General features: G+C 48.4%; 2 protein-coding genes across 3 annotated transcripts in view; both read left to right on the forward strand.

Moving 5' to 3' along the window:
• UROS (uroporphyrinogen III synthase) overlaps nucleotides 1-18,390 on the forward strand; it is a 39,385-nt gene extending 20,995 nt beyond the window's left edge. For both annotated transcript variants that reach the window (XM_037805133.1, XM_037805134.1), the window contains 4 exons: nucleotides 3,831-3,911; nucleotides 5,170-5,255; nucleotides 6,131-6,229; nucleotides 15,819-18,390. In XM_037805133.1, coding sequence (XP_037661061.1) covers nucleotides 3,831-3,911; nucleotides 5,170-5,255; nucleotides 6,131-6,229; nucleotides 15,819-15,986 — 434 coding nt within the window. In that variant the 3' untranslated portion in view covers nucleotides 15,987-18,390. The remainder of the gene's footprint in view (nucleotides 1-3,830; nucleotides 3,912-5,169; nucleotides 5,256-6,130; nucleotides 6,230-15,818) is intronic.
• Nucleotides 18,391-18,910: 520 nt separating this feature from the next.
• MMP21 (matrix metallopeptidase 21) lies at nucleotides 18,911-27,789 on the forward strand. The gene is made up of 7 exons (XM_037805330.1): nucleotides 18,911-19,072; nucleotides 20,912-21,377; nucleotides 22,492-22,631; nucleotides 22,933-23,074; nucleotides 24,522-24,779; nucleotides 27,013-27,185; nucleotides 27,490-27,789. Exons 1-7 carry the CDS (start codon nucleotides 18,911-18,913, stop codon nucleotides 27,787-27,789), a joined length of 1,641 nt encoding a protein of 546 aa, XP_037661258.1.
• Nucleotides 27,790-27,805: the final 16 nt, after the last annotated feature.

Here is a 27,805-nt window from a genome sequence, read left to right on the forward strand (position 1 = left end):
CTGGGGGTCGCCGAGAAGCCGCTTTTTCTGGGATTGCTCACTTTCCTGCAGCCCAGTGTTGAAACTCGGCTGTTGGGGGCACGTGCCAAGGGCAGGCCTCCAGCCAGGCGGGGCAAGGCCCATCCTGAGATCCCAGCCCCGTGGGGTTGTTTCCTGGGTCACCCAGCCCCAGCCAAGGGTGCAGAGAGGCACAGGGTGACTGGCCCACCCCTGGGGGCACGCAGGGGAGCTGCACAGGAGCTGCACAGGGGCCCAGCTGGCCCGACTCCAGGCTTCTTGTCGGTGGTCCTGAGGGGTAATGGTCACAGCGTGAAACATGTCAAAGCCCTAATTTACAAACGTAGACACACGTGTAAGCTGTGGATCATGGCATCCCACCGTGGAATAAACGCCAGGGCTTACAGAGAAGAATCACTGGTTATGTGGGGGCAAAGACAATTAGCTCCTTAATGGGATAGGTGGCTCCAGCCTCTTCCAGGCAGATGACTTAGCTGCACTCGCGGCCAACTCACTGGTTCTGGAAGCAGATGGAAGGGAACTGCCGGGGCCTTCCTGGTTCTAAGTCCAGCGCCACCAGGCTGATGCTTGTGGCTTTGGAAACACTGAGCAAAAAGGATCAGGGCCGCTTCAGAGACAGCACATTGGGGTTTCTGTCAACTGCCTTAAGGCTCACAAGGGGAGACTAATCTCAGCCCCTGTCCTGAGGGTGCTCGTCTGCCTTCTTGGCAAAACCTTGGTACTTCCTCTCCTTTATCCTGGCATGTCTGTGGTCCTAGCAAGGTCCTTGCCTGGGTTTTACCAAGGTGGTCATGATTTTTACCCCCAGCAAACCTTCAAATTCAATTCTAAAAGCCGAGAATTTCCTTCCAGCGCTTGGTGTCAAGAGCCTGGGTCATGGTTGTGACACAGGTCAGCTCTGACCCTGCCCGGAGTGAGGTCAAATCCCACAAATCAAGGCACAGTCCCCTCCAGAGTGCCCTCACCCCAGATGCCAGCCACAAGTCTGGAGGTTCCCAGGCCACCCCTCGGGTTTATATTTCACTAGCCCAACTCACAGAGCTCAGAAAAGCACTGTACTTAACGATTATAGCTTCATTATAGCAAAAAGGATACAAATCAGAGGGAGCCAGAAGCAGAGACAGAGGGTGAGGCCTGTAGCAGAGACTGTTCCCACCACACCTGCCTGTGGATGGGTCTGGCCAATCAGGGAGGCCCACCTGAGCTTCAGGTGTCCAGCGTTTTTGTTGGGGTTTTGCTGCATAGGGGTGATTGACTGGATGACCCCAGGGTTCAGGCTGATGGACCTGACCCAGAGCCTTGGGCCCCCAAAAGCTTCTCAGCCCAAACCACCAGGCATGCTCCTGGGCCCCAGAATAACGAAGACTCTCCTCTCTTGGGAAATATCCAGAGATTTAAAGGTTCTCTCCCAGGATCCAGGACAAAGGCCAGCCAAATTCTTTATTATACAACAGTCACTGCTTATTTAGTACTAAGTGATGGGCTCTGTTCTAAGGGCGCAAAGCTACTATCTTCTTTAATCTGATAACTCCTCGTTCTGCTAGTTCCCCTTCCCTCCCAGGATGTCTCCTCTAATGGAAAAGTAACTGCAAATAAAATGGTAAAAGGTGGAGGACAATGATAACTTTTGAGAGAGAGAGTGAGACAGAGACACAAAGGCTGACAGATTGAGCTGAGGCTTCCTCCACACGTCCTCCCGGACTGGGAGCTGTGGGGATCTGACAAGCAAAAGTTCCTGGGGCCCAGCAGGCTTGCCTGGCTCTGCTTCCATCCCTCCCAATCAGCCTGGGTATCCTAATTATCTGCAATTAACTGCCCTCTGACTGTGGCACAGTGCCACCTTCTTGCAGTGGCACTCACTCATGGCAGACCTGGGCGTTGTTTTGGTTTACCTGTACAAGTTTCCTGGTGAAATGGCATTTTAACATATTAGCCTCCTTATCTTAAATACCGACAGTGACTATTTATCGCACCCCCATCCCAGCTGCGTAATTCTCTCCTGTGATTTTCGACACCGTGTCTTCAGCCCCTGCAGCCCAGCCATCCAGGCCTCCTTCCAGGTAAAGACATGGGGAGAGGAGCCCCTGGTAAAAAGGAGCACCAATTTCGTGTTGGATTAGAGCCCCTGCTGGTCCCCTCCCCACTCCCTGTCATCCCGGGCACCTCGTGTCTCACCACTGCAGAATCAGCCAGTTTAGTCTTTGGTTGGAGATGAATCCACAGACATTAAGCTTATCCCAAAAAGGAACAGGTAGTTTGCCTTTGACTTCTTGAACTCTCAAGAACTACAGTTGCAGTAGATCCCTGCTTGGCAGCAAAGGATGTGGCCGGGACATTTTGAGAACTTGAACGCCTTTTAACTGGGGAGGAAAGACCCGCTCCTTCCCTGCCCTCTGAGGGCTGTGTGGCTACTGGTCTCCGCCCCGAGAGCACAGCCAACCAGGCCTCCTTCCGGGTAAGGACTTGGGGAGAGGAGCCTCTGTGCCCCGCGAGCTGCCGTGGGCATGCAGATCCCAGACAGGACTCAGTGACCAGCAGCCCAAGAACCAGAGGATGAGAGCCAGAAGCTTCAGAAGAGATGCTGCGAAGGGAGACTCTTGACTCTTCCAAAGCCCCTTGCACACCTCTGGGGCCAGGCTTGTTGGAAAGTTTGTCCGTGGTTTTCCTGCTGGATTCTCACAACCATCCCAGAGCAGGGGCTGGGAAGGGCCTGTTCGCCCCTGGAGCCCTGCACCAGAGGACACCTGGGCTCTGGTTAACAAAAGAGCACCCGAACAGCTTTTGAAATACTTATCCAGGGAAGGCATCTACAGCTACACCGGAAAGGAGAATTAGCAGCCATTATTTATATTTAAATGCTTCTCGATTCATTGTATTCTTTTATGATAGTACTGACATTTGCAGAGCAGTTTACATTTTAAAAAAATTCACCAGTCTGCAGTTATTTAGTAACTTGAAATAAAGTGGCCTACACTGACGACTTGTAAAGCTGCTGCTTTGTGGAGATGGTGCTGGGTGGGAAGAGCGTGTTTTTTGTCTTCCTCTGAGTGCTATTACCAAGACTTTTCAGAGAGAGCTTATGGATGTGGGAAAATAGCGTTTGTGCATGACCAATGTCCATTAAAATTTCCTACATCCATTGGACACTTTGCAGGGTAGCGAAAGCTGGTTCTATTAAAATGCTTTGTTTCCCACTGGGGGGACAACTCTGGCCTCCAACCACCCATCGGTTTTCTTTGATCGGTATTTTTGCAAACAGGTGTACACTTCGCATTGCCGTCTTCACAGTCCTGCTGTCAGCTCAGGGCTGAAAATGCCTGTAAGTCTTCTCAGAGGGGTGCTGTGGATGGGGGTGAGGCCCACCCCGGGCCCTTCCGTCAACCCTGTGGGAAGAGGAGCTCTTGGCCGCCATTGCCCTGCCTCCTCCTGAGCATGAGCCCCCAGCACCTCTGGTCCCACCCAGCACCTTCTCCAGAGGCAGATGCCAGCGCCAGGCCTGATCTTGCAGTCACAGTGCAAAGCCTGCATTCTAAAGAGTGACTGCTGCCCAGGGACCACATGGGATGGAGGGAGTCTAGAGAGTGTAGCTGACAGCCACCCCTTGTTGGGGTGCGTGTCACAGTTTCCAGCTTTCACCTGCAAGTCCTTCATAAGCTCTTCATATCCCAACCCTTCAGAGTTGGCAAGATGGACCCCAGGAGCAGAGCTGGCGTCATCTTCCATGGAGCAGCCCCTCCCCACATGCACCTGTGCACAGGCAGCTCCCACCTGCCCAGAGCTACCTTTTACAAAGTCTGCTTATTTTTTCACAGGGGAGCCATCGGCGTTGCCTCTTCTCTTTCCTTGCGGAACCCTAAAAGGAGAAACCCTGCCAAAAATGCTCAAGGACAAAGGTGATTGGGACACACCAGCCAAGGCGTGCCACCCCCTCGCCTCTTTGGGGTCTTCCAGGTCCTTCTCGGTGATGGACGTGGCCAGCCACAGAGACCACTCAGAGTGTGGTTCTGGGCTGGAGGGGCCTGGCCCCGAGGCGGCCTGGGTACATCCACCCTTCTCAGTAGGTGGTGGGTGATGGAGGTGACCCCGGACAGATAACTGAGGCCACGAGCCATCGAGTCTTGGCTCTCTGTGGGCCTACACATTCCCTCATGCAGAGGAAGGTCTGAGGGTGGAGCTGATCTTGGAGCAGCACATAAGGTCCTCCAGCCCAGCCACTCGGCCCCCACGCCCTCCCTGAAAGTTTGGTCCTGGGTATCCTTAAAGAAACCATGTACAAATCAGAGGTTAGATCATTTCTTCAGTTTTTTTTTGAGTATGCAATGGGGAGAGGTTGCTGTTTTATTCCTGAAATCGTCTTGCTATTTCTGGGTGATTTTCTTTCCTGTCACCTTTCATTGTCTCAAGTCTGTGCTTTCCTGACCTGATACAGGTTTGTTTACTGCATGGCTGCCCCCAGTCAGTCCCCTGATGATTGAAATTGGCCTTAGTCGCTTCAGTGCCTGCCCCGTCACGTCCAGCCCTGAAACCCCAGAAGCGTTCAGATCACTGAACAGAGGGCCTGGAGCCTGATCAGCTTCTTTACAGATGGGGACCTGGAGCCCCAGAGAGGGGGCAGGTGACCCCAGAGCCCATGGCCAGGTGGAGGCAGAGCTGGGTTGCAATGGGGGCTCCTGCCTCCAGCTGGCATCCCCTTTCATGACTCACAGCTTTTCTCAGGGGCTGGCCTTGAACCTGGCTTCCCGGCACAGGGAGTCAGGACCCCAGAAGGCTGCCCTCCCAGCTGCCGGCTTCAGCCCTTGGGTTTGGAAACCTCCCTGGAGCTCTGCACTACTCCTTGGCCTCAGTGTAGGATTCTGCAGACAGGATTCACAGAGTGGGGGCAAGGGGCTGTCCCAGTGGCCAAATCCACACCAGCCCTGGTCCTGGGTCTGCTGTCTCCACCTCCTCTGCCGTGGGAGCCGCTCCTCCGGGCTGAGCAGGCTGCCGAGGGCCACCAAGGAGTCTTGGACTCACCCATAGCCTCAGGAGGAGCGGCCCGTCACAGCAGGGTGCGCTGCTTGTGGGGCTTGACTCACGGAGTTCCAGGCTGGCAGAGTCTGCTGATGTGTTCTCAGTGCAGTGAAGTCTTGTTTTCGTTTTGACTGTGTCCAGGGATTCCCATGGAAAGTATAACCGTCTATCAGAAGATTCCACATCCAGGAATCCAAGGAAACCTGCAGAGTTACTTCTCCAAACTGGTAGGTGTTTCCAGGGCGAGCCCCAGCAGGGGGGTCCCCCGCTGGCAGAACCCAGGGGTGCAGGCGCCTGCCACCGCGGCGTTGGGTCTAGCCCTGGGGCCTCCAGTCACTGCCGTGTGACCCTGAGGAAGTGACCTTCTCTTGGGAAGTGGGAATGCACCGACCCAGGAAAGTTAGCCCAGGGGTGAAAGGAGAAGACGCTTTACGCAGAGCTCTGCGCACAGCCTCTGATGCGGGAGCCGCAGTCTGGCTGCTGCTGCTGCTGCTGTTCTTCCTCTAGGGGGGCCTCGGGGCTGCAGGGACAGAGGGGGACAGGAAGGCTGGGCCAGCGTGGGGGGGACGGGGAGGGGTGGTCCCGCAGGCCCATCGAGGAGCCTGATTGAACCGCAGAGGCCCGGGGGGCCCTGGGTGGGAGGATGAACAGCTCTTGATTGAGTCGCTTATCTCTTCAACATTTATCCTCATACGGTGCCCCCTCCCTCCTAGGACAGGTTTTGGGCTGACGGCCTGGCACGGGAGGCCCTGATGAAGGAACATGCAGAAAAGCCCTGCAGGCCGCGTGTGGCTCTGCTGCGCTGTTTCTAGGAGGGGTGGAGGGTTGCCGGGAGCCGGACGTGCTGCTGCCATCACTGGCTGGTGCCACTTTGGCCTCAGGAGCGAGAGGCATCACCCAGTGTGTCAGGCACTGTGACCTCCAGTGCCAGTGTCCTCCAGTGCTGGGTTCGGCAGCGCCCAGGCTCTGTGATCGCAGCCTGCGCCTTTCAGCGGTTCTCTCCTGGAATCCCGCCTCCTCGAGCAGAGGGCCGCGTGCTCCAGGGCGGACCCCACCTCCCGGCGCCTGGCCGGGGACTGAGCAGGCTCTCTCTTCCCTGCAGGGTGCCCCGGCCAGCATCGCGTTTTTCAGTCCGTCTGGCCTCACGTACAGTCTCGAGCATATTCTAGAGTTATCTGGGGACAGCATCAGTCAAATCAAGGTGAGGCATTCCATGGGCTACTTGGTCTTTTTGAGATTGGGTTTTTAAAAATCTTTGTTAATCGTCCTAGGGTTTCCATTTAAAATGAAAGCACTCCTGACCCAGCAGGTGCCCAGGTGGCCATTTTGTGGAATTGCAAAGGCGGGGGCTCTAAACCCCTGGGGCTGTGTTCAAAGCCCAGTGGTACCACTTCCTGGCTGTCCCCTCACCTTCCTAAGCCTCAGTTTCCTCCTTTGTACTATGGGGGCAGGTCTACGTTGTGGCCTTTCTGGATGTGTGTGTGGCCTTCTGTGCCTAGGCCTTGTCTAGGATCAGATGAGAGAATTTGAGCAAAGCCCCAGCTCCAGGCCTGGCACACGTGGTCACTCCCTCTCCTTCCCTTTTTTCCATCTAAAAGTCTTGGAATTCTCTATTTTTAAAATGGTTCCCTTTTCCGTGTCTTCTTTTTTTTTTAATCTTCATTTTATTGACATATATTCACATACCACGCAGTCATACAAAACAAATCGTACATTAGATTGTTCACAGTACCATTACATAGTTGTACATTCATCACCTAAATCAATCCCTGACACCTTCATTAGCACACACACAAAAATAACAAGAATAATAATTAAAGTGAAAAAGAGCAATTAAACTAAAAAAGAACACTGGGTGCCTTTGTTTGTTTGTTTGTTTGTTTCCCCTATTTTTCTACTCATCCATCCATAAACTAGACAAAGTGGAGTGTGGTCCTTATGGCTTTCCCAATCCCATTGTCACCCCTCATAAGCTACATTTTTATACAATTGTCTTCGAGATTCATGGGTTCTGGGTTGTAGTTTGATAGTTTCAGGTATCCACCACCAGCTACCCCAATTCTTTAGAACCTAAAAAGGGTTGTCTAAATTGTGCGTAAGAGTGCCCACCAGAGTGACCTCTCGGCTCCTTTTGGAATCTGTCTGCCACTGAAGCTTATTTCATTTCCTTTCACATCTCCCTTTTGGTCAAGAAGATGTTCTCTGTCCCACGATGCCGGGTCTACATTCCTCCCCGGGAATCATATTCCACATTGCCAGGGAGATTCACTCCTCTGGGTGTCTGATCCCACGTAGAGGGGAGGGCAGTGATTTCACCTTTCAAGTTGGCTTAGCTAGAGAGAGAGGGCCACATCTGAGCAACAAAGAGGCATTCGGGAGTAGGCTCTTAGGCACAATTATAGGGAGGCCTAGCCTCTCCTTTGCAGCAACTGTCTTCCCAAGGGTAAAACCTATGGTAGAGGGCTCAACCCATCAAACCACCAGTCCCCTATGTCTGTGGTCATGTTACCAACCATCAAGGTGGGGAAGGCGAATACCCCTGCATTCTCCACAGGCTCCTCAAGGGGGCTCTACAGATTTTTTTCCTTGGTTTTTTTTTTTTTTTTTTACTTTTTTTTTTTAAATCAACTGTATGAAAAATAAAAGAATAATTTAAAAAAAAACATACAATAAAAGAACATTTCAAAGAGACCATAACAAGGGAGTAAGAAAAAGACAACAAACCTAAGATAACTACTTTACTTCCAACATTTTCCTACTTTACCCCAAGAAAGTTACCTAATATAGCAACATTTCTGTGAACTTGTTCCTACTATACCCATCAGAAATTAACAGACTATACTCATTCCTGGGCATTCCCAGAACGTTAAATTTACCCACAATAGCTTATCTGTTCTTCTTGGATTATTGTTCCCCCTTCCTTAATTGCTCTCTATTGATAGTTCCCCTACATGCTACATTATAAACCATTTGTTTTACATTTTTCAAAGTTCACATTAGTGGTAGCATATAATATTTCTCTTTTTGTGCCTGGCTTATTTCGCTCAGCATTATGTCTTCAAGGTTCATCCATGTTGTCATACGTTTCACGAGATCATTCCTTCTTACTGCCGCGTAGTATTCCATCGTGTGTATATACCACATTTTATTTATCCACTCATCTGTTGAAGGACATTTGGGTTGTTTCCACCTCTTGGCAATTGTGAATAATGCTGCTATGAACATTGGCGTGCAGATATCTGTTCGTGTCACTGCTTTCCGATCTTCTGGGTATATACCGAGAAGTGCAATCGCTGGATCGAACAGTAACTCTATATCTAGTTCTCTAAGGAACTGCCAGACTGACTTCCAGAGTGGCTGAACCATTATACAGTCCCACCAACAATGAATAAGAGTTCCAATTTCTCCACATCCCCTCCAGCATTTGTAGTTTCCTGTTTGTTTAATGGCAGCCATTCTAATCGGTGTTAGATGGTATCTCATTGTGGTCTTAATTTGCATCTCTCTAATAGCTAGTGAAGCTGAACATTTTTTCATGTGTTTCTTAGCCATTTGTATTTCCTCTTCAGAGAACTGTCTTTTCATATCTTTTGCCCATTTTATAATTGGGCTGTCTGTACTATTGTCATTGAGTTGTAGGATTTCTTTATATATGCAAGATATAAGTCTTTTTGTCAGATACATGGTTTCCAAAGATTTTTTCCCATTGAGTTGGCTGCCTCTTTACCTTTTGGACAAATTCCTTTGAGGTACAGAAACTTCTAAGCTTGAGGAGTTCCCATTTATCTGTTTTTTCTTCTGTTGCTTGTGCTTTGGGTGTAAAGTCTAGGAAATGTCCGCCTAATACAAGGTCCTAAAGATGTTTTCCTACATTATCTTCTAGGAGTTTTATGGTACTTTCTTTTATATTGAGATCTTTGGTCCATTTTGAGTTAATTTTTGTGTAGGGGGTGAGGTAGGGGTCCTCTTTCATTCTTTTGGATATGGATATCCAACTCTCCCAGCCCCATTTGTTGAAAAGACGATTATGACCCAGTTCAGTGACTTTGGGTGCCTTATCAAAGATCAGTCAGCCATAGATCTGGGGTCTATCTCCCAATTCTCAATTCGATTCCATTGATCTGTATGTCTATCTTTGTGCCAGTACCATGCTGTTTTGGCAACTGTGGCTTTATAATAAGCTTCAAAGTCAGCGAGTGTAAGTCCTCCCACTTCGTTTTTCTTTTTTAGAGTGTCTTTAGCAATTCGAGGCATCTTCCCTTTCCAAATAAATTTGATAACTAGCTTTTCCAAGTCTGCAGAGTAGGTTGTTGGAATTTTGATTGGGATTGCATTGAATCTGTAGATGAGTTTGGGTAGAATTGACATCTTAATGACATTTAGCCTTCCTATTCATGAACATGGAATATTTTTCCATCTTTTAAGGTCCCCTTCTATTTCTTTTAGTAGAGTTATGTAGTTTTCTTTGTATAGGTCTTTTACATCTTTGGTTAAGTTTATTCCTAGGTACTTGATTTTTTTAGTTGCTATTGAAAATGGTATCTTTTTCTTGAGTGTCTCTTCAGTTTGTTCATTTCCAACATATAGAAACATTACTGACTTATGTGCATTAACCTTGTATCCCGCTACTTTGCTAAATTTGTTTATTAGCTCTAGTAGCTGTATCATCGATTTCTCAGGGTTTTCCAGATATAAGATCATATCATCTGCAAACAATGACAGTTTTACTTCTTTTCCAATTTGGATGCCTTTTATTTCTTTGTCTTGCTGGATTGCCCTGGCTAGCACTTCCAGCACAATGTTGAATAACAGTGGTGATAGGGGCATCCTTGTCTTGTTCCTGATCTTAGAGGGAAGGCTTTCAGTCTCTCACCATTGAGTACTATGCTAGCTGTGGGTTTTTCATATATGCACTTTATCATGTTGAGGAAGTTTCCTTCAATTCCTACCTTTTGAAGTGTTTTTATCAAAAACGGATGTTGGATTTTGTCAAATGCTTTTTCAGCATCTATTGAGATGATCGTTTGGTTTTTCCCTTTTGATTTGTTAATGTGTTGTAATACATTGATTGATTTTCTTATGTTGAACCATCCTTGCATGCCTGGAATGAACCCCACTTGGTCATGGTGTATGATTTTTTTAATGTGTCTTTGGATTTGATTTGCAAGTATTTTGTTGAGGATTTTTGCATCTATATTCATTAGGGAGATTGGCCGGTAGTTTTCCTTTCTTGTAGCATCTTTGCCTGGTTTGGGTATTAGATTAATGTTAGCTTCATAAAATGAGTTAGGTAGTGTTCCATTTTCTTCAATGTTTTGAAAGAGTTTAAGTAAGATTGGTATCAGTTCTTTTTGGAAAGTTTGGTAGAATTCCCCTGTGAAGCCATCTGGCCCTGGGCATTTATTTGTGGGAAGATTTTTGATGACTGATTGCATCTCTTTGCTTGTGATGGGTTGGTTGAGGTCTTCTGTTTCTTCTCTGGTCAGTCCAGGTTGTTCATATGTTTCCAGGAAATTGTCCATTTCCTCTACAATCCAGTTTGTTGCCATACAGTTGTTCATAGTATCCTCTTATAATTTTTTTTAATTTCTTCGGGATCTGCAGTTATGTCACCTTTTTCATTCATTATTTTGTTTATATGGGTCTTCTCTCTTTTTGATTTTGTCAGTCTAGCTAGGGGCTTGTCAATCTTGTTGATCTTCTCAAAGAACCAACTTTTGGTGATATTTATCCTCTCTATTGTTTTTTTGTTCTCTATGTCATTTATTTCTGCTTTAATCCTTGTTATTTCTTTTCTTCTACTTGGTTTAGGATTGGTTTGCTGTTCATTTTCTAGCTTCTTCAGTTGATCCATTAGTTCTTTGATTTTGGCTCTTTCTTCCTTTTTAATACATGCGTTTAGTGCTATAAATTTCCTCCTCATTACCGCTTTTGCTGCATCCCATAGGTTTTGGTATGTTGTGTTCTCATTTTCATTCATCTCTATATATTTAGCAATTTCTCTTGCTATTTCTTCTTTAACCCACTGATTGTTTAGGAGTGTGTTGTTTAAACTCCAGGTATTTGTGAATTTTCTAAGTCTCTGATGGTTATTGACTTCTAATTGTATTCCATTATGCTCAGAGAATGTGCTTTGAATAATTTCAATCTTTTTAAATTTATTGAGCCTTGTTTTATGTCTCAGCATATGAGCTATTCTGGAGAAAGTTCCGTGAGCACTAGAGAAGTATGTGTATCCTGGTGATTTGGGATGTAATGTTCTATATATGTCTGTTAAATCTAATTCATTTATCACATTGTTTAGGTTTTCAATTTCCTTATTGGTCCTCTGTCTGGTTGATCTATCTATAGGAGAGAGTGATGTGTTGAAGTCTCCCACAATTATTGTGGAAACATCAATTGCTTCCTTTAGTTTTGCCAGTGTTTCTCTCATGTATTTTGTGGCACCTTGATTGGGTGCATAAACATTTATGATTGTTATTTCTTCTTGTTGAATTGCCCCTTTTATTAGTATGTAGTGGCCTTCTTTGCCTCTCAAAACATCCCTGCATTTAAAGTCTATTTTATCTGAGATTAATATTGCTACACCTGCTTTCTTTTGGCTGTAGCTTGCATGAAATATTTTTTTCCATCCTTTCACTTTCAGTTTCTTTGTGTCCCTGTGTCTAAGATGAGTCTCTTGTATGCAACATATTGATGATTCATTTTTTTTAATCCATTCTGCGAATCTACATCTTTTAATTGGGGAGTTTAATCCATTTACATTCAACGTTATAACCGTGAAGGCATTTCTTGAATCAGCCATCTTATCCTTTGGTTTATGCTTGTCATATATATTTTTCTCCTCTCTATTAATATCCTTTAATGTACCCATACTGAATCTCTTTAGTACTGAACCTTTCTCCAAGTCTCTCTCTCCATTCTTTGTTTCTGTCTGTAGGGCTCCCTTTAGTATCTCCAGTAGGGCAGGTCTCTTGTTAGCAAATTCTCTCAGCATTTGTTTGTCTGTGAAAAATTGAAGCTCTCCCTCAAATTTGAACGAGAGCTTTGCTGGATAAAGAATTCTTAGATGGAAATTTTTCTCACTCAGAATTTTAAATATATCGTGCCACTGCCTTCTCGCCTCCATGGTGGCTGCTGAGTAGTCACTACTTACTCTTATGCTGTTTCCTTTGTATGTGGTGAATTGCTTTTCTCTTGCTGCTTTCAGAACTTGCTCCTTCTCTTCCATGTTTGACAGTGTGATCAGAATATGTCTTGGAGTGGGTTTATTTGGATTTATTCTATTTGCAGTTTGCTGGACATTTATGATTTGTGTATTTATGGTGTTTAGAAGATTTGGGAAATTTTCCCCAACAATTTCTTTGACTACTCTTCCTAGACCTTTACCCTTTTCTTCTCCTTCTGGAACACCAATGAGTCTTAAATTTGGACATTTTATATTATCTATCATATCCCTGAGGTTCATTTCAATTTTTTTTATTTTTTTCCCCATTCTTTCTTTTGTGCTTTCATTTTCCATTCTGTCATCTTCCAGGTCACTGATTCGTTGTTCACCTTCCTCTAGTCTTGTACTATGAGTATGCAGAATCTTTTCAATTTGGTCAACAGTTTCTTTAATTTCCATAAGATCATCTATTTTTTTATTTAGTCTTGCAATGTCTTCTTTATGCTCTTCTAGGGTCTTCTTGATATCCTTTGTATCCCGTACTATGGTCTCATTGTTCATCTTTAGTTCTTTGATTAGTTGCTCTAGGGACTGTCTCTCTTCTGATCTTTTGATTTGGGTGTTTGGGTTTGGGTTATCCATATCGTCTGGTTTTTTCATATGCTTTAGGATTTTCTCTTGTTTTTGGCCTCTTGGCATTTGCATAACTTGGTAGGGTTCTTTTAGGATTTGTAGACCAATTGAAGTCCTTATCTCTAATTTATCAGATCTACAGCTTCGTGGCATACACTTTCTCTAACTAATCAGCAGGTGGCGTCCATGAGCCACCTGTTCTCCACAAGCCAGTTCTCCCCTGCTTTGCCTTTGTGGTGAGTGGGGGAGTGAGTCTTGTGGGGTCCAATTGGTGTACCAAGCTTGCGTGTGTAGTTGGTGTTGCCCACCCTGTATATGGGGCGTGTTTCTGGGCAGTCAGGGAGGGGGGGGTGGCCCTAACAATCAAATCTCCCTGGTGATCCTAGAGTTTTAAAGCTGCTGCAATAGTCTAATCCTTCAGTTCAGTCCTGCCACAGTTTGTCTCTGTCACTGATCCACAAGTCCTTGGTATTGGCGTATGGCTCCTGAGACTTGCAAGTGGGCCCCTCTTCCAGGCCGTGCACCCCGGGTCCTCTGTTGAGGGATGACTGTGCTATGTCACAGGTGAGTGCCGTCCCCCCAGGGCAGTTCTGGGCTGCTGGGCTGTGTAGGGAGGCTCCCAGTCTGCTGAAATGATGGCTGAATGGGGCTTTGTTAATTCACACTGCTCCACCTTCCCAACTCTGGGACAATCAGCTGAGGTTGCAGGGAAGGCTAATGTCCACACCCAGTTTTGTGGTGTGTGCCTGTTATTTGAAGCACTTCCATCACACTGGGTTGTCTGGGGCAGCTCTGGGCTATGGGGCTGGCGACGGGCAGGAGTGTTTCGTGTCCACCAGGATGATGGCTGTGAGCGGACACCCCCCTTTTCTTGGGAAGTTGTGGTGTTTAGTGAATTTTCTCAGCCACTGGATTATTGCCTTTTGTCTCAGAGCTCTCTTGGTTCAGCTCTTGTTTTGACCTGCCCAAATTGCAAGTCTTTGTGGCTCTCTGTATTGGGCTTCTTAGAGTAATTGTTTTAGAAACAGAAAAAAAAAATTTAAAAAAATTAAAAAGCCCTCCTCAGAGATCTAATGGGTTATTGAAATGCTAAGAGACAAAGTAATTAGCGCCATTAAGGAAAGATCCACAGAGCAGAGAGATCAGCTTTTCTTCTGGATTTGCATATGAGCCTCAGGGCCTGAGCTCTGCCCTTCCTCTTTCTATGTTCACCAGAACTCCAAAAAGCCTCCACTTTTATTTTTGAGTTTTTCTTGCTGTTTTTTTGCTATGCCTATCTCCTCTCTGCTGGGCTGGCTGTTCTCAGATTCTCGGGTGTCTGGTCTCAGTCTATAGATTTCGCTGATCTCAGCAGTTCGACATTTTCATGAGTGTTGTATGAAGTATGCCCAAAGTCAAATTGCTCTGCGGTATCCAGTCCACGCAGTTCCTGGCTTTCTATCTACTTTCCTGGAGGAGAAACTAAAACATACAGCTCACCAGTCCGCCATCTTGCCCCGCCCCTCTTTCCTTTCTTTTATAAGTTCTTTTTTTAAAAAACAGTTTGATTGTGATATAATTCCATAGCACAAAATTCACTTCTTACGAATTCAGTATTTATACTTATAAAGCATACAGTTTTTTGGATTTTAGCATATCACAGAGTTGTGCAACCATCACCACTATCTAATTACAGAACATTTCAGCACTCCAAAAATGTGACCACCCACTAATAATCACTCCCCATTCCCCTATCTCCCCCCCCACCCCCACCCCTTGGCAAGCACTAATCTACGTTGTATTTCTATGGATTTGCCTGTTTCAGACATTCCAAAGGGAATCATTCAATACATGGTCTTTTGTGTCTGGCTTCTTTCACTCAGCATAATATTTCCAAGGTTCATCCAAGTTGTAACATGGAATCAGAACTTCATTCCTTTTTGTCACCAAATAATATTCCATTGTACAGGTAAACCACACTTAGTTCATCCATTCTTCAGTTGATGGGCATTTGGAGCTATTAGAGCAATGCTGAACATTCATGTGCAAGTTTTTATGTAGTGTGACTTCATTTCTCTTGGGTTGTACCTATGAGTGGAATTGCTGGGTCATTTGATAACCGTATGTTTTATCATTTTGAGGAATTAAACTTTTTCCAAAATGGCTGTACCATTTTGCATTCCCACCAGCAATATAGGAGGATTCGTGTTTCTCCACATCCTCACCCACACTTGCTATTTTCCATTGTTTTGACAAGAGACAGTCTAGTGGGTGTGGAGTACATCTCCTACGGCTTTGATTTGCATTTCCCTGGCGACTAATGATATTGAGCATTTTTTCATATGTTTGTTGACCATTTGGAGATCTTCTTTGGAGAAATGTTTATTCAAATCCTTTGTCCATTCTTAAAATATTTCGGTTATTTGTCTTTTTAGTGTTGTGTTGTAAGAGTTTTTAATATATTATGAAGTCCTTTATCAGATACGTGATTTGCAAAAGTTTTTTTCCGATTCTTTGGGTTGTTTGTTCACTTTTTTGATGATGTCCTTTGAAACACAAAAGTTTGGAATTTTGATAAAGTCCAATTTATCCATTTTTTATTTCATTGCTTGTGCCTTTCATGTTGTATCGAAGAAACTATTGCCTCGTCCAAGCTCACAAACATTCATGCCTGGCCTTGGATCCATTTTGAGTTAATTTTTGTGTGTGGAATGAGGAAGGGGTCCACCTGTGTTCCTTTCTCGGGGGGGGGGGTTCTTAAGGAGTGGGCACTCAGCACGGGGCGGGGTGGGGCAGCAGCCTCCCTCCTCCCGATCTGACTTGCCCCCGAGGGAGAGGCTCACAGCATCCCAAGGTGGTGCGGGGTGGGTGCATCTTGCTGATTCTGCTGCCACCCTGCGTGACCTCCAAATCCTGGGGAGGGAAAATGGGGGAGGAGGTGCCCACCTGCTCCCACCCGCCTCCTTCTGCTGTTACGCTGAGACCTCTGCTCCCTCTTCTCTCATTGCAGTTTGCAGCCATCGGCCCCACCACAGCACGCGCCCTGGCCGCCCAGGGCCTGCCGGTGAGCTGTACTGCAGAGAGCCCCACGCCACAGGCTCTGGCTGCCAGCATCCGGGGGGCGCTGCAGCCCCACATCCCCTGTGGCGTCGGCCACTCGGCAACCTTGGCCCCGTGAGCTGGCCTGGGCTGGCTCCTCCCCAAGGGGGCAGTGGGCCAAGCAGCCTGCAGCCGCCCTGGGGATGGAGCGAGCCCCTAGCACAGCTTCCAGGGAGCCGCTATCAGCCTCCTGCAGGAGACCTGGGGTTGGGATCAGGCCAGGACCAGGGCTGGCGTCAGGCCCATGCGCACATGACCGTCCTCCCTGGAGGCCAGCTCGGGCCGTAGCCTGGCACACGGCTCCCGGCCCTGCAAGGACTGGGAGTGCAAATACGCTGCCTGTTTCCGGGTGCCTGCTTGCTGAAGCTGCGGATCGTTTTCAGTGCAAGGCTGCGTTCTGGGAGGAAACATATGCCCAAGGCCATATAACCGACAAACCTGGTCTGAAGAATAAAAATTTGCTGGGTGTGAAGTAGTTTCCTTCATCCTGTCCAGTGTGGGAAGCTGTGGACAGTCAAGCACAGAGGCTTTGTTCCCCTCAAAATTCGAAATGCAGTGTTGGTGGGTCAGACCATCTGCCCCTCCCTCTCCAGCCGTGTCTACAGAGAGGCCTTTCGGAATCTGACCCAGACTTTCTTTCCACCTTGAACCCTTGGCCTGGAGTTTCTGCTGGGTTGGGTGAAGCCTGCGAGCTGGGGGTAGGAAGGGTCACGAGTCGCCCTGCACATCCTGGCCTGCTCCAAAGGTTGCATCAGGGGGCATTTTCTATGGAGCAGCCACCATGGCCACCAGCCACACAAAGAGCCTTACGTATCACCTCCCCACCTTGTGGGTGTCACTCCTATTCCCGTTGTCTGGTGAAGGAACAGGCTCGAGAAGTTGGAGCCTTGCTCAGGGCCACCCAGCTAGTGAGTGACAGGCCGGAACAGGTTTAAAAGGGCTCGTGAATGAGTGCCAGGACCTGGTCTCATGAGACCTCACATCCCATCAACTTAGTCGAGAAAGAGTCCAGGGATAATGCTCCAAATCGCGATATGACCTGTTCAGAAATTCTGCAGCAAAGGGACTGAGTAGTGACTACCTGTTTTTTGTCCACGGTCATTTTCCTGAATACAGGGCAGAATCCATCCCACAAGCTTCTTTAAAATCCTTCTCATCGTCGGGGAGTCCTTTTCACTAGCGTTACTGTTCTGTTTTGAGGAAGAACCCAGCCCTAAGCAGCCCAGGCTGAGGAGCTCTGTCAGCCGCCCCTGGCCCTGCAGAGGCAGCCGAGGGACCCTGGCCTGCAAGGCCCTCCCAGAGCTGTCTGCACTGGGCTTGGCAGAAGCTGAGCAGCCACGCAGGGTCACTGGAGGGATGTCTTGAAGCTGCCTGCCCTCCTGATTTTAATTTCTTCTGGGAACAGAGATGGCTAAACTAACCACATTGCAAGTTGCAATGTGGTTCTGCTGTGTAAGACCAGCTTGCAGCTCATGCCACCAAATACTTCTGTGGGTTCGACAGAACCAGACCTGGTCTCTGGCCAGTTTGAGGAGATGACCCCCCATCACAAGCTTAGATGTCACAGCAGTGTCGTATTGCTGTAAAATTGCCTCAGTGTTCACTGCTCTCTACTTCTGTACTTTTGGCTAAGCAAGGTGCAAGGAACAAAACTTTAGGATTATGAACAGAAGTAAAGGTTATAATTGCTTTTACCATTGCTGACTTTTTTTCTGAACCATAAGAGGCCCCTTTACTGTTTAGTAACTACAGTGAACATAATTTTTCTTTTCTTTTTCCACCTTCCTTTCTTTTCTGTTATTTTAAAGGGTTGAGGCTGCAGCTGTGGGCCTCTGTGTTATTCTGAGAATGATCCTCTCAGACCCTAGAGGCCAACATGCAGGGATCTGCCCTGGTCTCAGGGCAGAACCTGTCCACCTTTCATTTTGAAATTGAGTGTGTGAGACATTTGTAGCTGTGGTGACATGAAGAGATAGGCAAAGCCTCTTAAAAAAAAAAAAAAAAAAGCACAGAACTGAACAAACTGTCAAAGGCCATCATTTCAAGGCTTTGGAAATCAGTCAAAGGTCCACAACAAATTGAGAAGCACGTTCTCTTGAAAAGCTCCGGGGCATTGGGTAAGTGCACCTGGCCTTGCTGCCTGGAGACGCCCAGCCCCTCTGGCCCCTGCCCCAGCTTGGTGTGGGGGGGACCAGCCAAGCAGCTTTGCTGCCGGAGGGAGCCAGCTCTATGGGGCAGGGAGTGAAAACCATAGCTTCTCAGCTTAAAATGATGAACTGGGTAGGAAAGGATTGGGGAAAGCTGCAGCCTTGCTGGCTGGAGGTTGCAGTCCAGGTTTAGGCCAGTCAGAAACAGAATGTTCACCAAAATGCTACCATCTGAACCACAGGCTTTTCCCTTTATCCTCAGTACTTTAAAATTTAACATTTTCTACGTTGGGTATCTTTCTTATGAAGAGAAACAAAAGCAAAAAAAAAAAAAAATGAAATCCAGAGAAACAAACTAAAAATCCCGAAACCCCAATCTATGAAGAAAAAGAAATTAAAAACTCATCCCAAACTATGAATATACTAGTGGTCCTGATTTTTGGATTTCAGGCCCAGTTCGGAGCTGCATGTTGCTAGGGGGGAGGTTTTCTTCCTCTACTGACAGGGCTCACTTAGGCGCAAATGTCCCCACAGGAACATCTCCACAGAAACCGCCTCCATGGGGCTTTGGCACATTTGGGATGTAATTAAACAAGGAGGAGGCTGTGGCAAACAGAGACCAAGGTGGGGGGGGGGGGTCTCACATTAATTAGAACTGGCGGCCCTGGGGTCTTCAAAGGGTGGCACCTCCAGGACGTGCCTGGAGTAGCACACTTTGCAGCTAGGGGAGAAATACTTGGGGCTGGGGCCCGCCCTCTGCATCGGCTTATAAACCGCTCCTGGCCCTGCTCCTTGAAGAAGGGAGACGGGGACAGCAGGGGCAGGAGGGCCAGGGTCCCTCAGGCCAGCCCGGGCCATGCACGCCGCCTCCGTCTTCCGTCGGACTCTGCTGCTCTGCTGGCTGGCTGCCCCGCGGCCTGCCCAGCCCGAAACACTGTTCCACAGCCGGGACCACTCGGACCTGGAGCTAACCCCCCTGCGCCGGGCCAAGCCCATCGCCGACCTCCGTGCTGCCCAGGTAGGAGGAGCCCCCAAAGAACAACATCACGTGTGTACAGGATGCACACATGCGTGCACACACATGCACATTGCACACACAGGATGCATGTGCACACCCACACATGCATATGTACAGTGCACATGCACACATGCACAGAAGGCACACTCAGAGCACTCACGCTCACACATGCCCCACAAACACCGTTTCTAAAGGACTCCTCTATTATCTAAATTGTTGCTGTGGCTCTGTGACAAGTATTTATTGAGCACCCACCATGTGCAGAACGTGTTCCCCCCGAAGCAGCTCCGGGGCTGACCTGAGCCATGGGTGGGCGCATCTGCAGGCGTTGGGACTGGGCTGTGCAGAGGCCGTGAACGGCCAGGCGAGCTGGGAGCGCTGCAAGCCTCGTGGGGAAGCGGCTTCCGTGGCTCTCATGCCAGTGATGAGGCCATCGATCAACGCTCAACCCGAGGTGCCTGAAAGAACCACAGCCCCAGGGTCAGCCTCCCACCAGTGACCCATGTGGTCCCGTGGAGAGACCGCCTTGAAGGTCAAAGACCTTTCTAGGCGGCACAGGCTGGTGGAGGGGGCCCGGGCTCTGTCCCGCGGCATTTGCTGGCTGCCTCATTGGGGGTGCCCAGGGGCGGGGTATCCACTGGCCTTGCTGAAACTGCAGTGGGGGGTGGGGGATGCCTTTCTCCAGAGGTCACTTCCACAAGGAAGGTCAGGCAGGTGGGTTGGCGAGCAGACTGGGTGGCACCCCTCAAACCCACCCCGGACGTGCTGGTCCTGGCAGTCTCCATGCCCGGCCAGCAGATGCCCAGGATCTCCAGGCTCATCTCCACCGAGGGTCCTGGAGGAGGAGGGCCCTGAGGAGGGAGGTCCGGACCAGGTGGGCTGTGGTGGTGGCAGGGCCCTGGGCAGCCTGGCCCTGCCCCTCTCCCCTGTGCACTGTGAGTGGCACCCACAGGGGTTCTCCAGGGCACAACCCCTCCAGGGCCCTGGAGCCCTGACTCCCTTCTCTCCGTCCAGACCTTGTCCCCTGTTGTGACACGTGGCCCTGCCCTCCCCTAGGCTCCCTGCCTCCCGCGGCCTTAGTCTCTCCTCGCCCCAGCCCCGCGTCCACCTCCAACCGTGACCTCTGCCCCAGCCCCACACCCCGGCGCCCACTCCGATTGCCCCACAGAGAGGACCAGGGCCCACACTCTCAGGACAACGCCCCCCACCACCACCACCACCGTGCTCTCGGTGCCAGTCACTTGACACAAACAAACCCACTGATACGGAATATTAATGCTACCCAATTCAGGGACCGTATAGTATGCATGTGTCCCAATACATGTAACTATATGCAGACATGTAGTTCTGCACACTCTACATGTTATATCATAGCAGATAATCCATAACATACATTTAATAGATATGCAATTATATTCTGTAAATTATATAATACATAAAATCTACAATATAAATGTGCAAATACATACAATAATATCAGATGTAATTATATTCTACATATTCTATAATATTAACGAATGGATAATATAGATAAACACATACCTAATGTATTGTCAGTCCTTGGCTCATGCTATGAAGAAAAGTCCAGTTAGAGGACGCAGATGGACTGTGACTGGGTGTGTGCTGGTGTGTCGGGGGTGTGGGGTGGGGTGTGTTGAGGTGTGTTGGGTTTGTTGGAGTGTGTTGGGTTGGGGGTTGTTCCCAGAAGCCCCCGCCACGGGAGGTGGGCGCTGAGGACCCAGCACGGGCCCGGCCGGGGGCTGCGAGGAGCCGGGGAGGCGGCCGGGGCCAGAGCCCGAGCCCCGGGCGCCTCCCGACCCGGGCGCCTCTCTCCCGCAGCGCTTCCTGTCCAAGTACGGCTGGGCCGAGGCGCTCCCGGGTTCGGGGGCTCGGGGCCCAGCGCTGCGGGCCCCCAGCCCCGGCGGCGCCGCCCTGGCGGAGGCCGTGCGCGCCTTCCAGCGCGCCCTCGGGCTGCCGGCCTCCGGGGCGCTGGACGCGGCCACGCTGCGCGCCATGAACCGGCCGCGCTGCGGGGAGCCCGATGCCCCCGCGCCCCGAGCCCGCCGCCGGCGCTCCCCGCAGCCCCAGGGCCAGCCCGGCCGCGCGCGCAGCCAGGCCTTCGCCAAGACGACGCTGAAGTGGAGGCTGGTCAGCGAGGGCTACAGCGGGCAGCTCTCGGCGGACGAGCAGAGGCACATCCTCCAGTTAGCCTTCCGGATGTGGAGCGAGGTGATGCCGCTGGAGTTTGAGGAGGATCTCAGCGGCCCCGGAGCGCTGGTCGACATAAAACTGGGCTTTGGAAGAGGTAAGAAGGGCGCAGGCTGCAGTGCCTCGGCCTTCCCTCCTCCTAAAGCACGGTGCAGGGTTGCTCTAGCGCCAAGCAGGGTCCGGAGCACGGGGGAGGGAGGGACCTGGGGCGCCAGGTGAGGTACCGGAGCATCATGGTAAGCCCAGCAAGCATCGGCTCAGACAGGCAGATTCAGGCAAATCCCACCCGGGCGTCCTCCTTGTGCCCACCCCCAGCGAGATGGTAATAATCCCTACCTCTGAGGCTTGTCCTGAGATAGCACCTGCCAGGAAAGCGTTGGCTAACCGTCAGCCCTCTACAGAGGTTGCTGTTGGCGATCTCACCAGGAAGGGATGGGCTCATCACCCTGCCTAGAGCTGCCGGTGGTCAGATGGGGACATTCTCCACACTCGGGTACAGAAATCACCATTTGGAGTCAACTGAGCCAAGTCAGGAGACCTGGCTGGTTCAAGCTCTGGTTCCACTGCCTCCCAGCTCTGAGGATTTGGACAAATCGCTTACCTCCTCTGCAGCCCCACCTGTAAACTAGGAGTGCCAACAGCTGCCCTGCCCATCCCACTGGATGAAATCCCCAACGTGAGGAGTAAAGGAGACACAGCTTGTGGAAAATGTACAAATGTAAGGGGCAACAAGCTATGATTCAGCTCAATCTGTTTCCTCCATAAAACGTGACATCATCCCGGGTCCCCCAGAAACACCTCAGCAGCAGAATGGTCTCCTCTGTTTAATGGCTCAGCTTATAGCAGTCTTTAACACGCAGTTTGCAACATGGTTTTTCCACAAACCATGTCTTCATACTCCTCACCTTGGGGATTTACTTAGCAAGCTGAGCAGGGCAGCCCTCAGCAGCCCTAGTTCCCCGACGGGACCGCAGGGAAGGTTAGGAGTTGCCACGCCAGCTCTGCTACTGGACAAGCTCCTCTCGGGGTTAGTATTCCCAGTACCTGGTAGGTGAGAAATCTGTCTCATCAGAGGAAATCATATACAAAGATCTCATCGATGTCTTCTACATATACCCCTAGAAGTCTCACTATTGTTGCTTGAGCCTCAAAAAGCTAATGGATTTGTGAGTGAGGGTGCGTATGTATCTAGACCACCTCTCCTCTGCCAGGCCGGCATCTGGGCTGCCCTCGGGCGTTTGATGGGAGTGGGCAGGAGTTTGCACACGCCTGGAGCCTGGGCGATATTCACTTTGATGACGATGAACACTTCACTCCTCCCACCAGTGATGCTGGCATCAGCCTGCTCAAAGTAAGTGATCTCAAACTACTCAAAAGGATGAGGCAAAGGGCAGTGCCATGTGTGGCTTCCGGCAAACTAGACCCCTAGACCCAAGTCCAAAAGGCCAGAGCTTTTCTAATTACGAGTCAGCATCCTCCTAAGAGAAGCGGTCTTGGTGGTGGTGCCCCAGTCCTCGCCATTGTTCTAAGGGGCTTCTGCTTGGTGAGTGCAACTTATCCCGCAGCAGAGCCCGCTCTCAGGAATGGGCCAGTCATAGTAGAACCCACGCCCAGGATGGGTGCAGCACTGACAGTTTGCACTCCATTTCTAGGTGGCAGTCCATGAAATTGGCCATGTCCTCGGCTTGCCTCACACCTACAGGACAGGATCAATAATGCAGCCAAATTACATCCCCCAGGAGCCTGCCTTTGAATTGGACTGGTCAGACAGAAAGGCCATTCAAAAGCTGTATGGTAAGGCTGTCCTCCTGGGGAACACTCAGGATTTCAGAGCACAGGACTCCATTCCTCACTGGGAGGCTGGTCCTCACATAGCTCCAGCTCGATGCACCCCAGAGTAGCTGCTCTCAAACTCCATGATGCTAATTAGCTAACAGTGGCTGTGCCCAGAACGTAGCCACAGGTGGAGAGCAAGCCCACTCCCCACTGTGGCTCGTGCACGTGCCACGTTACCTGCCCTGGAATCCCACAAGAGGTACACAAACCAGAAGCCACTGGGAGAGGTTTACTTCAATCCCAAGGCAGGGAACAGCTTATCCTTGCCAGATAAGCTTTAATCTCTAATTGTTCAGGCCAAAGTGCTGGTGGTTAATTAATTTAAGTGATTAACGGTAACCACCACCACGCACCCACCCCCCCCCAACACACACACAGGTGGAGAACAGGGCTCATGCTAAAGGTCCTTTCAGGTTGAAGGGAAGCAAAGCCATCTGTCCTCCTTCCATGTAAAGGTCCCAAAGGGGACCATCTCCAATTCTGTTCTGCTCAAATCCTCCTGTTCCTGGCACCAGTGTCTTTGGAAATAACAAAAGCCAGGGGTCTCTGTTTGCCAGGCTGCTGTGACAAGTGCCACATAATGGGTTGACTTAAACAAGAAGGAACTTGTTGAGTCATGGTTTGGGGGCTAGGGGAAGTCCAAAGTGTTGGCAAGGCAATGTTTTCTGTCCAAAGTCTGTAACATTCTGGTGCTAGCTGTTGGTGACCTTGGGGCTCCTTGGCTTTCTCTCTGCTTCTTGTCCCATGGTGAAGCCCTCTCTCTTCTCTTCTGGGTTCCTTTGACTTGTGGCTTCTGGCAACTCCCCGAGGCTCTCTCTCACTATGGCCAAATTTCTTTTGCTATAAAGGCCTCCAGTAATCCAGATGAAGGCTGGCCCTATTTCAATTGGGCCTCACCTTACCTAAAACCAGTATCTTCAAGAGATCCTCTTTACCATGGGCTCATACACACGGGAATGTGAAGCCAGACCAGGATCACATATAACTGGGTACATACTTCATCTGCCACATCAGGCCGCGCTTCCCTCAGTTGGAACCGTACTCGTGTGTGCCAGCCTACTGCCCTCTGAAGTCAGATCGGCTATCAAGAGGGGCATCAGCCGTATCTAGGGTGATTGTATGATTTAGCATCCAAATTGAGACGCTTCTGAGGGGGGCCAGGAGTGCTAGTAAACATGGAGCCAGAACAACTCTTGTGGGCCAGGACTGTTGCAGGCACCCGGGTCCAGCCCCACTCAGCTCAGCCGGGGGAGACCGGCTTTCAATCTCAGAGGATGCCTACTTTCAGATGTTTTAACGGAAAACTTCAGCTTTGCAGTTGTCTCTACTCAAGTCACACATGAAAGTAGAACAGTTGGTTTCTGCACCGTGTGGCAAGTGGCCAGATTTTTGTTTTTCTTTCTAGGTTCATGTGAAGGCTCATTTGATACTGTGTTTGACTGGATTCGCAAAGAGAGAAACCAATATGGAGAACTGATGCTAAGATTTAGCACGTATTTTTTCCGCAACAGCTGGTATTGGCTCTATGAAAATCGAAATAACAGAACACGCTACGGGGATCCTATCCAAATCCTCACTGGCTGGCACGGGATCCCAACACAAAACTTAGATGCTTTTGTCCACATCTGGACATGGAGAAGAGATGAACGTTATTTTTTTAAAGGTAAATGTTCTGTTTCTCTTTTATTAAATACGTGCATTCGGAATAAATGTTTTGGGGCACCACCATGGAATCTTTAGTAATGCTTTTGTAAATACTAGCTTAGTTTCGGTCTGTTCCATCAGACTACCATGAGAATAGGGATTATGTCACATCCCCTCATCTTTTTAAGAAGGCACTTAATGTACTGAATGAGTGAATGAGTAAATGAATTGTGCCAGCCCCTGAGGTGGTTGCCAAAGAACTAGAAGGGCCTGTGCCACCCAAGTTTTCATCTGGTTCTGGTGGGGGAAAAAAACCACAAAACCTTGGAAGCATACCAAGGGTAGAATGAGCAGAAGAGGTGACTGATCACAGCCACTTGGAATCAGATGTTGGAGCCACCCAGGAAACAGGGCTTGAGCAGGATGCAAAGGCTGGGCAGCCCCTAGCATGTCCACAAGGGCCCCTGGAATGGTGTGTGTTGTGTGGGGGGTGGGTATGAGGGAGCTGGGAAGCAGAAGCAAAGCCTCAGAGCTGGGGACGAAAAAGGCAGAGCTGCGGGACAACTACTTGCCGAGGTGTGGCAGGAGACCCCTGTGATGTGGTCCTCGGCTGGAGTGACAGCAGAGACTGATGTTTTGCTGAGGCGGAAGCTGAGCCGTGCGGCCTGGGTGGGGTCGGAACAGTGAGTGTGCCAGGAAGGGCACGTCTGGGTGTTTCTGCCGCTGCTCCCCTTCACTCAGAGCTCCACCTGTCACTACCTCCGTACCCCTCACACAAGGATGCTGCCTTTGCAAAACCAAACAGCACGGAGCCTAATCACAAATGTCACGATCTTGTTATTGCTCTTTTCCCATTCCCACACGGGGACAATTCTGCTTGAATCCTAGTGATTTAACCATATTGTTTTAAATTACCAAAAAAGAGTTAAGCCAACTGAATTTATATGCAGATTTTACCATAAGAAACCTTATTATTTTCCCCTCACATCACACAAGGGGAGAATTATTTCAGTTCAGTTACATAAAGAAAACTGCCTTATGGTGGACATATGTAGTTCGGGTCTTGCAGAGTTGGAAGCACATCTTTCAGTTTTAAGAAGTCCCAACCTACATGCTGGCAACACTCAAAGAATCTTAATTATAGAATCAGGTCATCAGGGGCAATTGCTACAATGCAGCTGTATTTTATTCTTGGAGCTTTAAAAACATCTTACGTTTAATTTGCTGTGAATACTTTAAATTCAAACACCATTCCAGTTAAAGAGTGAACTGCACCTCTCTCCCTCTAGCGACACAGGTCATGCTGTTCTCAATAGTGAACCTTCCCAAATGAAGTGCAGAATGGTTGCTAAGGAATGCAACCACTTCAGATATTTTGTGAGTTGTGAACACAGAAGTATCTAATTCCATGGATTTACTCTATTATATGCTGACAATATGCCAACCATTCAGGGTTAGGAATGAGTAAGAAAAGCCTAGATTAATCCTCTACTGTTTCAGAGCATGAAATTAGCATTTGGACCATGAAATGAAATGGAGCAAAGTTATAAGTTATTTCATAGGACAGTGGGTAAAAAGTCCACTTGGCTGGAATCTGGGAGTTCTGGATTGCCTCCTGGCTCACCCTTGGCTGGCTGAATTTGGGCAAGTCACTTTAACTCTCTTTACTCCAGTTTCCTTATGTTTAATATGGGAAGAAGCAGGCGTATGGCACTATATGATCTAAAACACTGGAAGAAGGTATGATCCAACAATAAGCATCATGATTTCTCCTGTAAAACACCAAACAGCTTATATTGACTAAGATAGGAAGATGGTTCAGGACAACCTATCTGGGCCATTACCAAGTAAAAGGAAGATCTTTACCTCTAGACCATAAAACAAGCAAAAAAAAAAAAAAAAAAAGAAATGAAGATCCCGACATGAAAAAGACTGCACCATTTCTGTTTTGTTTTAGCTTTCAAAGAGAGCTGATAGGAATGTTCACGGGCTGGGATGTATCATGAAAGGCAACTAACATTCTAACTGCAGCAATTAGGTGGAAGAAAAATGGATCATGTGGGTCAAATCTAGAAATAATTCAAGACCCGGGCCTCACTCAGATCCTGAAGGTCCTGATATCTTCTGGAATCACGGCAGAAATCCTAACATGATTGGCTGGGACCTACCTATCTTGGAAGTTGTCCTCTTTGTCACATTTCCTGAGATTTAGTATTAATAAAATGCATTAATTTTTTTTGGTTGACTCTCAGGAAATCAATATTGGAGGTATGACAGTGACAAGGATCAGGCCCACACAGAAGATGAACAAGGCAAAAGTTACCCCAAACTGATTTCAGAAGGATTTCCTGGCATCCCAAGTCCCCTGGACACAGCCTTTTATGATCGAAGAAAGCAGCTAATTTACTTCTTCAAGGAGTCCTTAGTAAGTAGGCGGCTTTCTAGCCTAGTGTTATTTCTGTCCCTGATAGCAATATGCCAGAAAACCAAGTTCTTAGTTAAAAGCTGTTCTGTTATTGTCCAAAATGGGGACACTCAATTACTTCATATATAAGTATAGAGGTATAGACTGCAATGGCAGATCATTCGTTACATATGGAAAATTTAAAACTTCAAGTCTAAAGAATTTGGAGCAAAGCCACAGATGTACTTACCTTATAGCTATAAATTGACCTAAAAAAATCAATGATTTTCAGAAAAACCAGTATTACTTTCTTATTTGTTTGCAGGTGTTTGCATTTGACATCAACACAAATCAAGTACTTAATTCTTACCCAAGGAAGATTATCAAAGTTTTCCCAGCAATAATTCCCCAAAACCATCCATTCAGAAATATTGATTCAGCTTACTACTCCTATGCACACAACTCCCTTTTCTTTTTCAAAGGCAACACATACTGGAAAGTAGTTAATGACAAGGACAAACAACAGAATTCCTGGCTTCCTTCTAATGGATTATTTCCAAAAAAGTCTATCTCAGGGAAGTGGTTTGATGTTTGTGATGTCCATACCTCCACACTGAACATGTAATAAGAAAAACAGGAAA

Source organism: Choloepus didactylus, chromosome 15 (assembly GCF_015220235.1).
Source record: "Choloepus didactylus isolate mChoDid1 chromosome 15, mChoDid1.pri, whole genome shotgun sequence".
In the NCBI taxonomy this organism is placed as follows: Eukaryota; Metazoa; Chordata; class Mammalia; order Pilosa; family Megalonychidae; genus Choloepus; species Choloepus didactylus.